Here is a 12,662-nt window from a genome sequence, read left to right as displayed (position 1 = left end):
AAAAGTAAGTTGTAACAGGAAATGTGTCCAATAAACAATAACCCTACTTAACAGTGTAAGAAAAACAGGCGAAGGCAATCCGAGGGATTTCAATGAATGGTATCATTACAATTATTCCTTACTTTCCTGATATCATCCACTAAAAACACAAAAATAACCCTAATATACATGTATACTTGACCAAGCACACCTTCTAATAAACTTAGTACACAGAATGATGTGTGCACTTTGAGGAAGACTTAAGTTTTAATCCAATTCCTTTTTAAACTGTGAAGTTCACAAAATATCTTTCTGAGTACATAAAATTATTTCTTACAACACATACTAAGCTTGTAGACACATGTATAAACCTGCACTTGTTCATTTTGTTAGTTTGCTTTAAATCTAACTGTCTTTCCTATCATAGTTTTTAAAGAAAACTTCCTTAAAACAACAATAGCCTATTCTTAAAAATTATGATAACTTTATTTCTTTACATAATAACACTTGTTCATTCAATGTAAATTGAACACAAATCCTAATGTAGTTCAACCACATAACATCGTGAAAGACGTATTGACACTAATGATACACCTGTATGCAAAGTTTTAAGAAATATGACATACATTATTTTTCATTATACAACTCAATGTAATTTTTTTTGGGTCATGTATTCATGTACTTTACCAACTTGAAACAGATTACTATAAACTACGGGAAAATAATTCGACAAAACTAAAATTAATCCTTGGTTCCAAGGCCCTCCCTCCTATCATCTGAGTGTGCCTCATTACCCATTTCTATTGCCATATCAATAAAAATAAAAATACAACTTTCCCCTGACATCATTTTATCTGGCTATAAACAATGTAAAAAAGTACCTTGATTACCTGACTTTCCTGCTACAAATAGGTAAAATAAGCTTCTTCTCATTTATTTTGATGAGAAAAGGGCTGAGAACAAAGGACTTTGAATGGCCACAGTGGTACTCTTCTGACTGACCAATGATTGAATTTAAAATATAAAGAAACAAAAGGCTCAACTGCAGTAATGTCATAACTATTGGATATTTAAGACCAAATCTAAACAAACCAGACATGCACGGAGCGTGAGCAACGTCCTCTATATGTAGAATGTAAGACCAGAACTATGAAAGGCTAAAAAATATTCTGATGGAAGTGACGAAATTTGTTCACACTAAAGTAGACCATTGCACAAATGCGACATTGTGCTCCATCCATCATAGGCATAGCCTAAAATCATATAATGAAATATAGAATTTTCAGGCCCTTAAAACACATCCTCCCAAGTCAGGGTTTTGAGTTCACCCTCGCTCCCTCAAACCCCTGACATCACTCATTCATATTTAACGGGTATCGTCCAGCGCCATCTAGTGAGTTACTTAAATTTAACCCAGATCCAAAATCCAATCAAATCACTCGTAACAGAAAGTCTTTGATATAACTTGCAAAATTGCTACACATAACGTAAATTTTTTTTTCAGTAAAGACTCTAAACAGAATCTACAATTATCATTTTTGCTCATATTACATCATTTGTGACATCATACAACTTTCAGTTACTATATCGGATCGTCCATTACCTCTTATTATTGTTTACATTTCCACAGATATTTTATGTTAAATCGATTTTCACTGGTGCTTCTCGTCCAGAGAAGCAACCATTCGGAATTGGCTGGACGATACCTGCTAAATATGAATTAGTGATGGAGCGAGGGTGGACTCAAAACCCTGACATGGGAGAATGTTAAAACAAGGATAAAGAGAAAACTTCTGGCAATAAAATGAAACTAATTTCATACTGACCTACAGGTATTTCAATTTTATCTCTTATTTACAGATAAATAGTCTCAAACCACAAAAATCTAAATTTGTTTCTTGACCAAACAATGGAGAAAATAAGAAACAGATTTACATCTAAAAACACTTACTTTAAGAGTTTTATCCAGAATTTTGTCCCTAGGAATACACTGAATTCTGGGTTTTTCCTCATCATCCAATGGCTTGAACAAACCCAAAGGAGGAGCAACATACCCTTTTTGATTAACTTTAGCAAAAGCTGTTTTCAAATACATTATCACTTGTCAAAATTACTTCTTTTTTTTTTTTTTAGATACAATTAATTTTTCTTTCTTCCTTTCACCAATACTTAACAGCATACACAACACAACAAAATAGGTATAAACAAAAGATTTCATTATTGCCAAGACCTATTGTCGAAGGCATGAATTCAAACAATAGAAAAGTAACTTAATCTAGAGAGAGATATTTGAAAAATCAAATAAATTTTTGAATAGAGTAGACAGTCAAGGTATTAACTTACCTTCAATTTTTTAAACTACCGCTCAAAATTATGATGAGTAATCATTCAAAGAAAAGACTCCTTGACAAATGTCTTGTGTTAACAAGTTACACGATATTGGAATTAAAAATAAAAATGTTAAACCACCAAAAAGGAATTCTTCTAAGCTGAGTCCCATAAAGTTGTTCCATTTCTATTGTTTAAGTTTTCTATTTGGTCAGTTGAAGATTAATATTTTGGAGGGAAACCCATTGAAGTGAACAAATCCTCTTATTTGTTCTGTGGGTTTAATAAGGGTAACTTTACACCATGATATCTGAATGAAACCACTTGTAGGAAGATGTCATATTTACATTTGTGATATAACTTATAACAATTGTTATAGAAACATTTATCTTAATCTGACACCTCTCAACCTAGCTATAGTCCTTTTACCTAAATGTACGGTAAATTATGCAGCTTAAAAAATACATTAACATCTGCAATGATTATTTTTTTTTATCTTAATTCAACCTACCAATATCATTACCTAAGAAAAACCTTTTTTTTCCACAAATGAAAAAAGTGGTCTAATGAAATGAGCACTTTTCATATTATATAACATCCACAAATTTCCAATAAATGTAAATAACCTAATGGTAAATGCATTCCATACTTATCATATACATGTAATTCTTTTACATGTTTGAACTAATTTTGTTAATGTATAGCCTACGAAATCAATGTTACAGCTGTAACACTGACACAATTAACTAAACAGTTGGAATCCATAATGGTTAAGGGACATGATCAAGTAATATTCAAAATAAGCCCTATCTACTAAATTGACGCATAATTTAATGTCTCTTTCTAAGTATCTGTATAGATGGTCATGAAAATCTTTGAAAAACAGATTTTTGTAATAACAATACAGCAGTTAATCCAAGAATGTCTGAAAAGAGTTGGGAGCCTTTTCAGGTTTGCTAATATTCTTCATAAATTAATCTTGGGTTTGGATTAAAGTGACACCGTCTTTCTTCGGAAGTTCTTCTTTGGCTTTAAATTTTCATAACATACTGTTAATTTGCAAGATCGCAAAAAAAATAAAAACTACAGTTATGAAGTCTAAATTCTATTTTAAGTGTGTGATTATCTTTAATCACTCTTAAAACCATATAATCCTAGTTTACAATTCCCTTCAGAATAAGTATTATATTAAAGAATGTACTAGAAAGGACTGAATACTCCCCAAACACAATTTTATGAATATTTTTTAACTTTATGATAAAAATAAATTATTTTACCTCCATAAAAGAGACACAGGTAGCTCATGTTTGTCATTTTGTACCAAATACAGTAGCAAAAACTCATAAAGATATTTTTTTTAAACATTTAAATGTTTTAATAAAACTTACCAAGAAACTATAACTAAGTAATAAATTCCCTTAATATTACCTCTCTTGTTCAATTTAATCATTTAGAAAATAATACATATTAAAAATATCCATTCTTATTCACACATGTATTTCTATTAGATTAAACTTTTAAAGGTTTATTTACACACCAAGCCACTCTTAACAAGGTGAAATTGACCCTGAAGGGTATCAGCTCAAGATCTCACTTCTAAAATAAGCAGTTTTTATCCTTTTTGTGTAATTTATACAGGTCTTTACCTGATATAGATGTAATTTATGGGTCAACTTTAGACTCAAGCTTTAATTTTCTACCACAAGAATGTTTTAAAAAATAAATTAATAGATATGCTAATTTTTTATGTTTAAAATCTTATGTTAGTATGTACTGCATCATAATTATACATGTACAAGTACTGATAAATGCAAACCCTGAAGACTACAACTCTCCATATTAAGTGGTATGTATGGAACAGATGACACAATGATCAGTGGCATTATTATGTTGTCTCTAATATAAGGTTGAAGTTTTAAGAAAAGCAGACCATATCAGTGAACAAGGTCTATGTTCTGAGCTTTCTGATAAAGCATATGTCCTGTGTCTAGTTACATTACTTTCAGTTACCATTGGTTAAGATGGTTTTCCTGAAAAAAACCTTCTCACTTTAGACGTTGAAAACCACGAATGGTCGCTGTTCTTGGGCAAAACCTGTTATAGTAACATATACTTCTACTAACCCTGACTTATGAGTATTACTCTTTTGTTCAGAAGTTAGAACATGACAAAGGTACCTAGATGTAAAAGAGTAATCAAGGGAACCAAGATTCTAGTTACTGATGCCATCAGTCTTGATCAGGGTTTCAGATAATCAACTTTCCACCATGTTTGTTGTCTTGGGTTCCCTTACCTTGTGGTTTCAATAATAGTGGAACCATTTTAACAGCTTTCTACTCCAGAAATGAGTATTAACTGAACTGAATTATATCCAATCCCTTTTTAGAATATTTCAAAGTTTTTCAACCAATGTCTTACTACTACTTGTCTTATCTTCTGGTCAAAAATATGATTGCATTTAAACAGGTATATGTATGAAGAAGCAACTTATAAATTACATTTCCCAAACAGTTGCAGAAAAAGTAACCAATTCTTTTTTAACTGACAACAGAGCATGATCATGTCAGGTTGTATGTTAAAATATTCTTTTAACAATTACTTCCATTGAATACTTGCTATGCTATAAGACAGTTAAACATGAACAAAACCTGTACGACTGAATCTAGTCAAAAATGGTCAAGAAAAGTTGAAAACTTACATGTGTATTATTAAATGGCTTTATGAGGCTGAATAATCCCATTTATTACAGGACAATCAATACATTTTTTACTTATAAAATGAGATAATATGATCCATCAGCCAGTATGACAGATGTTTCCCACATAACTAATCAATCACATTCAATATTAACTCCCATTAATAGCAAACATAATGATGATTTATTTATTTGCATCCATTCTCTAGCTATAGATGGAGAAGTGTTTATTTTTAAGGAATGGGTTCCTAGTTGCAGACCAACAAAATTTTAACTTTTAAGGGCCAGTAACATTTTGATAACTGCCTTAAAAACTTATTAAATTCCTTGGAATTGCACTTACTTCTCAAAATGAACAAACGCTTAACAAGTTAAATTTAAATGAATTTGACTATATCTATGACACAAAACTGCTTGACCAAGGAATCTTCAAGTTGCAAGGCCTGACCATCTTTTCGTCAATTAAGATTGTATTTTTCATGACTGAATGAAGCTGTAGACAGAGGTTTTGTGTCCACCACACAGGTCAATTCCTCTGAAACTAAGTGGGCGTCTCCTAAACACCCTACAAACTGATAACAACTATAAAAGCAACAAACACTTCATACAAATACACCTGTCAAACTTCAATGGACATGATGATGAGAGTTCAATGACCATTTGTGGCTAACAATTAAAGTGGCCATTATCTACCCACAGAACTACCAAGCCTATGTTTACTCAATTTAAACGAGTAGCTAATGTGTATTTGATGGAGTCTATCCAAAGCAATGAGAAAACTAAAGAAATGTCTTGTTAACATGCAATAAGTATTGGAACTACAGGAAAAAAATCGTGACAAGATTTTGTTTTTACTTTTGATTACTCAAGTTAATAAGAAAAGTGAAATGCATGTATAAGTTAGCCTTTTTACTTTTGATTACTCAAGTTAATAAGAAAAGTGAAATGCATGTATAAGTTAGCCTTAATCTTTACATGACTGAGGTAAGGAGGTTTGATACATTTTTTACCTCCATGCAATATTAAAGATCAAATAGAAAAAAAAATTCTTAAAACAAGTCCAGCTCTAGTGTAACTCTTAGAACTTAGCACTCCTTTTTAAAAAAAGTTCTAAAAAATATCATTTATGCAAAACAACTTTCAAAACCATTCCAGATCAAAGATATAAGGATAAACAGCAGTATTTTTAACATCCTTAACAGCCCAAAACCCTGCCACTCCCAAATCCAGTTAGACAGGACAGATTGTCCAGCCAATATCTTGGTTCTAACAAATATTCTACTGGTTGTAAAAAGTTTTCAGCTGATATGGTTGACATAGTTTACTAAACATAAGGTCCAGAAACAGACCTTTAAAATTTTTAAGACTAACAAATCTAAGAAGAACAATACAAAGATGATCCTAACATTTTTTCTAATTCCCTTTTTGGTCTACTATAGATACCCACCCTTAAAAAAAGCATTGTTACACAAATATATGCTTCAAAACCTCTAAATCAGGCTCAAGTAAATAAAAAAAAGTTATTAAATCAGTAGTGTAAAATGGTAATACAAGAGATTCAAGGATAACATTTTAGCTACAAGGTGAATATAGAACTACACCAGAACAATATCAATTTCATCAAGAAAGTGCTTCAAGCACAATCATCTAAACAACATACACAGCATTAATTCAACTTATCACTTAAATAGGCTACTATTCCACAATATGTTGACCAAACACTGATACCCATTGCGATTATAGAGATTTTGGATATTTATATAGTTGCATATATTCTGAGAATTTTATACAATGTTTCAATGTACAAAGTTTAGCAGACATAAAACTCCACTTTGTGTTAGAAAACCAAGGGCAGCCACAGTAATAATCAATAGAACAAAGTGTAGATGGGAGGCATGCATACACATTCACCTCTGGTAGAGCTTTAAAAAACAGCAACAAATCCACTGCTTCTTTGCTCCAATAAATTCCAAAGCAAGTTCATAGCTATGTCTAACATAATTTTTACTTATCTAGTTTTCAATACAATGCATGTAACTATACCAGCAGGTCACAAAGAAACATGAACCTAAAACAGCATTAAATCAAGTAATGCTTCATTCATATGATGGTTATACTTTCCTCAAATCATCTCTCACTCTCAACAAATAACAATCATGAAGTACATATTTTACTATGCAGTTAACATTAACTTAAAATTTTTCAATAACTTTTACCAGTATTTTTTCTATGACAATATGAACAAATGCATTTTCTTGCATTTTAAAATTGCTATAAATGGAATTCAGTAACATAGAAAACTTTATTGAAAAAAGACCCAGTACAATACTAGAATTCAAATTTTAAACAAGGTATTTTTGTAATAACAGTGCTCAAAAAGTTGCATGTTAAAGGTGATAAAATATTTTCTATATGATTATAAAGGTAAATGCTCAAAAGTTTTCCTCCTTTAAGCTATCATATTTACCTATAGTTTACATAATGATACAGCAAGAATAACATATAATTTGGGTCTCTCCACACACCCACCTGAACATACAGGAAATGGACGAGATACTGAAATAGACACGACCATGTGCTTCCTCACTACAGGTAAAATCTCTGCAGGTAACTTTGTTTGAAGGTCGGGACATTTAATCTGTCATTTAAAAATTTTAACATGTATATGCAATAAAATATAGTGTGTTATTAATTGACAAATATAAAGTTTCCCCACCAGTTGTTTCCTACTATAAAAATAACTACACTCAATGTATAAAAGATGTAAAGTACTAACCTTGTGGCTGAATTATGTCGCTCAGTGTAAATGTACTATGACCTACAACTATGATCTGTTTTATGTCTTTTTGATCAACAATACATGAATGACATGATTTTTTCCACATTTTAATACTATGCTACAGAATCACTCAACCTTGGTGTCTTGACATAACTACTGAAGCCCCCGCAGTATATCACATCTAAGTCTTAGGTCCTATTAGTTGCCTGATAATTGGTTTTATGGCTCTTGGCTGTACGCTCTTTAAAGATTGGTCAAAACTCCAGCAAAAAATGACAAGATTTTTACCTCGACCAATCACTGATTAGCATGTGTTACAATTCCAATTAAGTCCTTGTCAGGTGTAAACTACCCGCTCAAAATCTAATTCCATTGTTTTTAATGGTGGGTTTTATAGATTTGTATTGAAGGCAACTAATAATGGTTGAATGACCAGGTTAAAATCATTCTTTTCTTCTTAAGTATTGACTGAAAACTAGTTATGCAATTACAAAATTTTCCAAATATTACTTCAAAATTTCTATTCAAATATAGTATTGAAATTTGTCAAAACAAGCCCTGACATAGAATAAATACCAGAAAGAAACCAATAACCATTATTGACTTATGGAATTCATTTTATGAAAAATTTAGCCAGAACCATCCATAAATGTTCATTAATATCTATAATAAACAATTACAGTCCTTTAAAGCCATTCACCTTGAGGGCTTGGACTTGCTATTGAATGCATAAAAATCTATAGAACTGTATTTTAAAAAACTTGTTGAAGCATGTCTTTTTGAGTTTATCGACAGAAAGGTTTCCAGGACTACTAAAGATCCATTTATTGTAGTATAATTTGCCGTCCCAAAGCAACGTGGAGAATATTGAGTACAATTATTGATAAATGATCTTGTTTTGCTTTCACCTGTGTTTAATATGATTGCAAAGAATCAAGTGTTGCAGAGAAAATTTATTGGTAAACACCAAGAACACAGCATGCTGCTTCCACTATTTCTGAAAAGACAAACTTTCATGACTTCAATTTCAATAGGGAGGAAATTAATGATGCATATGAACTGGAAATTCCAGCAAGAGTCCAACACATGACTTATAAAACCTTAAGCAGAACCAGTTGACTTTCCATTGCCATGGTTACGGAGCGGAACCAGTTGACGTTCCATTACCATGGTTACTATACTTTTTATAGTAACCCACCAATTTTTTTTTAGTTATTGTTAAAGCCTGAATGTAATTTTTATTTATTAAACATTGATAAAGAAATACCAGCAAAGATAATTAGGAAAGTTGAATGTTGTTATCAAAAAAGTATTCCCTATTCCTTGATGTAGATAAGTTATTGTTAGTGTTTATAGAACTATTCCACACCATGTTACAGAATACTCATTTAAACAAAGTAATTGTCATAAATCAGTAAGTTCAAAATGTCATGACCTGACCGTTGGCATCGTCTGCAAAACTGATGTATATAACCCTACACATCGACAACTGACTTCAAATCATGCAGACAGACATGAAAAAGAATATGTGAAACAATTTTTGAAATTACAAGATCTGAATTCGGAGAGATTTTTTGCACTGGTGGTATAAATCTATGAAAATATTTAATGTTCCACAAACAAAATTAGGCCCAGGTTGCCATGATGATACATCAGACCTTATATCCGTAAATCTGGTGTCTAAAAAAATAATCTGCTCTTATCACTTAATGCTTGGTTAAAATAGGTGTCAAGTATCTTTTATTTTGTATACAAACTGAGTGTGCATAATGGACTTAAACCACAAAACTAGGTAAAATGTATTTTAAATAGACAACCAGTTGTACACTGAAGAAGTCAATAATTTCTACATGGAACATTGCACTCAAGTGTGCCATGAAGGAGAAATTGCTGGTACATAATACATTTATGGATTAATGCATAAATAAACAATTAATATTGATGTTTTAGGTATGGCTCATAGCATTTAGAATAAGGTGTCAATATATAGGCCCAGGAGACTACCTGGCAATGGATACCCAATTAAAAAGGGGCACCAGCAGGTATATAACTGTTAATTAATATATAGATCATACTTCTGTGTCATTAGACCAAGACATGAAGAATCTAATTCTTTCATTTTAAAATTACATATTTTTTAATAAATCCTTTAACACTAGAATACAACTTAGGTCTACATTTACAGATTTTAGACTCCTTCTGGTACTCCAGCAAAAATAAGAACAGGTGACAAACAGGCACAGGTAAGCAGGCTTTTTGCTCAAGTCATTATTAAAGATTGCTTAATATCAAATTCATCCAGAGCAAAATGGTCTTTTATTTGATGAAACAGATTATTGAATGAAATGAAAATGCCCATCATTTAAAACCAACCCAAACAATTAAAGGGCAATAGTCAATCCCTCAAACAATTGAAAATGGTTTGAAAAATCAAACACCCCATTAAAGGGGAATAAAAGACATGCAATTATCACCCATGGTAAAGTAACTTGTATTATAGCCTTCTTCAAACAGGACAGACAGTCTATTGATCTGGGGTTTCACAATCATTTCTTCTCTAAATGAACAATAAAATACGATTTATTTCATGTGTCTATTGAATGTAGAACGAACACTAGTGGTAAATTCTTATGTAACAAAAATCTGAACTCAAAAACTGCTCAAATGAAAGAAAAAATGCTGATTCCTCACCTACTCTGTCTAAAAATTGGAAAAATATTGGATTTTGACATAAGTTTCAACACCACTTTCTCCTTGTCATTTCTGTGTTCTTTTGCATTCCCTTAATCTATTTCTTAAGTTGCTTATAGCCAATTTATATCAATGTAACATACTGGAAATAGGTACTAAACATGTTCTAGTACTGGTAACAAAACAGTTATGCTAGATTATTTTGTTGTCTGCAATAGGCTTTTATATCCTGAACTTCTTCATTTATCAAACTTCTGTCTGCATAAGATAGTTTAGGAAATGGCAATATATGTCATCTGTCATCAATTTATAGTACAGGATGAGCAATCTACAAGTTATGTAGCTATTGATTAAGGGTAGAAAAGTAATAATTTGTATATACATTATTCAATGGAAAATGACAGAGCACTAAGCACATCAATCGGAAACTTCTCTGCTTAACATTAGTGTATAAAAAGTTGGCAAAAAATGGATATTTAGAGCAACAAATTTCAAAGGTCAAAGTTCTTTGCTTTTCCAATCAACAGCCAGCAGACAAGTGATTAAATTTTGCCAAAGAGAAAAGTTACAAAAGATTTTAAGAAAATATTCATGACTTTTCTGATTCATAAAGAAACACAAAATTTTAACTGGTTTACCATTAGAGAAGTCTTTGCATAAATTTTATCTTTTTTCTTGATGATAAACTCCAGGTTTCAATATGCTCAGTAAAGCTTGCATTTTCAAAACCTTAAATTTAACTCTACAGATGCTAAATTAAAAAAAACTACTCCTACATCCACATAATTTTATGATTACTTGATATCAATTTTCTTATCTACCAATTTATTCCACTGAATAACCCAAATCAAAAGAATAGTTTAGAACTCATTTTCCTCAGCTCTTCAATATTCCATTAGTGGTTAAAACACTAAAAAGTTACAGTGCAAAAAGTCAAATGCTTTTAAAACAATTCAAGATGCATTAAAAAGACACTAAATCTATTTCTTTTGTTTCCACCAATCTTAAAAATCCAATTACTTTCATTCGGTAATAGTGCATCTATCCTTCTGCAGCTAAGAACTTTTACATTTTCCTGCAGCATTAGGTGATTTTATGTAGTTGTAGCTATTAAACATATCAGGGGATAGTTTCAGTAAGTACTTGTAAATGTACAATTATTGGGAGCTGATTATTTTTTTATTCTTCATGTTTCAGTTGTATCAACAACTCTTCCTGAAATTTCTCCTTTTTGAAATGATGTTGCAGTCTTTTGAAACCTCCAAAAGTAAACAAATTGTACAAGACCACAACAACTGGTAAATAACAGTTTTATGAGGAATTGACTAAAATTGTATGTAAATGAAGTTTAGAAACTGCACATCTCTCCTTCAAAACTACTAAGCAATGACTATCTTGCTTCATGCTCATCTACAGATCTCCAGATGCCTAACCATTGTATAGTTTCATTAATAAGCCATTAAACATTACTGGAGTAGTCCAAGTTTACTGTCAACCTGCAACTCTCCTTTTTTATTTATATACAAGTATATTGATATGCTGTATGACAGAGTATTTTGGAGAGAGCAAAATTTGGAAATTACAAGGTTTATGAAAAATTTTGGCATTGCTAAATTTGATGGATCTCATGTAGTGAACTAAGTTCTTAAGCCAAGATAAAGTATTTTGTGGAATTCATTTTGACAATTTTAGGCAGACTGCTAAAATATGCAACAATTCACATCCCATGAAAATTGTCTGCTACACTGTGTTTGGTTAAGGTCTGTATTACCTTGTACACAGTGCCACACTTGAGTGCTTCATACAAAATCTTCCATGCCCAGCCTACTTAATTTGATTCTAGAATTATTTTCTGTATGCTGACACCATAAGTATTGCAAAGATTTTGATCTACTTGAAATTTTGATCATATTTGCAGAACCTTGTGGATATAAAAAAAGATTGTGTAGAGCTCTTGCCTCATATGAAAATGACAAAAAACATATTTCATCCCAGGGTTGAGATACAATTTTACATATTTTTTTTTACCCTAAATGCATTTATTTGTTAATTATTGATTTAAAGGATATTAGTTGAATATTATCTCTAAGGCACAGGAACAAACAAACATACAGTACAGTGAGAGAAAAAGGTGATTCCTTTATACCCAAAACTTTGCAACCAGTGTAACAAACAGTGTATCTTCACAAA

At 31.3% G+C, this 12,662-nt stretch overlaps 1 protein-coding gene and 1 long non-coding RNA gene across 7 annotated transcripts in view; one reads left to right on the top strand and one right to left on the bottom strand.

Moving 5' to 3' along the window:
* LOC148627386 (uncharacterized) overlaps window positions 1-12,662 on the bottom strand; it is a 66,543-nt gene that overhangs the window by 40,441 nt on the left and 13,440 nt on the right. The window contains exon 1 of one of the 6 annotated variants that reach the window (XM_088572193.1): window positions 5,006-5,062. The exons of 4 other annotated variants lie outside the window; for them this stretch is intronic. In XM_088572193.1, the coding sequence (XP_088428319.1) occupies window positions 5,006-5,047 (42 nt within the window). In that variant the 5' untranslated portion in view covers window positions 5,048-5,062. Of the gene's footprint in view, window positions 1-1,930; window positions 2,175-5,005; window positions 5,063-12,662 lie in introns of those variants that run through there. One more of the 6 variants, XM_088572175.1, reaches the window with a different exon arrangement.
* Window positions 7,499-12,121, top strand: LOC148627388 (uncharacterized). Its single transcript, XR_015920628.1, has 3 exons — window positions 7,499-7,594; window positions 9,967-10,024; window positions 11,670-12,121. It is a non-coding gene; the product is annotated as an uncharacterized LOC148627388 (long non-coding RNA).

The sequence above is a fragment of the Perna viridis genome, chromosome 1, assembly GCF_037379345.1.
Source record: "Perna viridis isolate PV_CMFRI_1.1 ecotype Kerala chromosome 1, ASM3737934v1, whole genome shotgun sequence".
Taxonomy (NCBI): Eukaryota; Metazoa; Mollusca; class Bivalvia; order Mytilida; family Mytilidae; genus Perna; species Perna viridis.
Note: the sequence above shows the minus strand (reverse complement) of the source record. Positions and strands in the feature narration are given on the sequence as shown.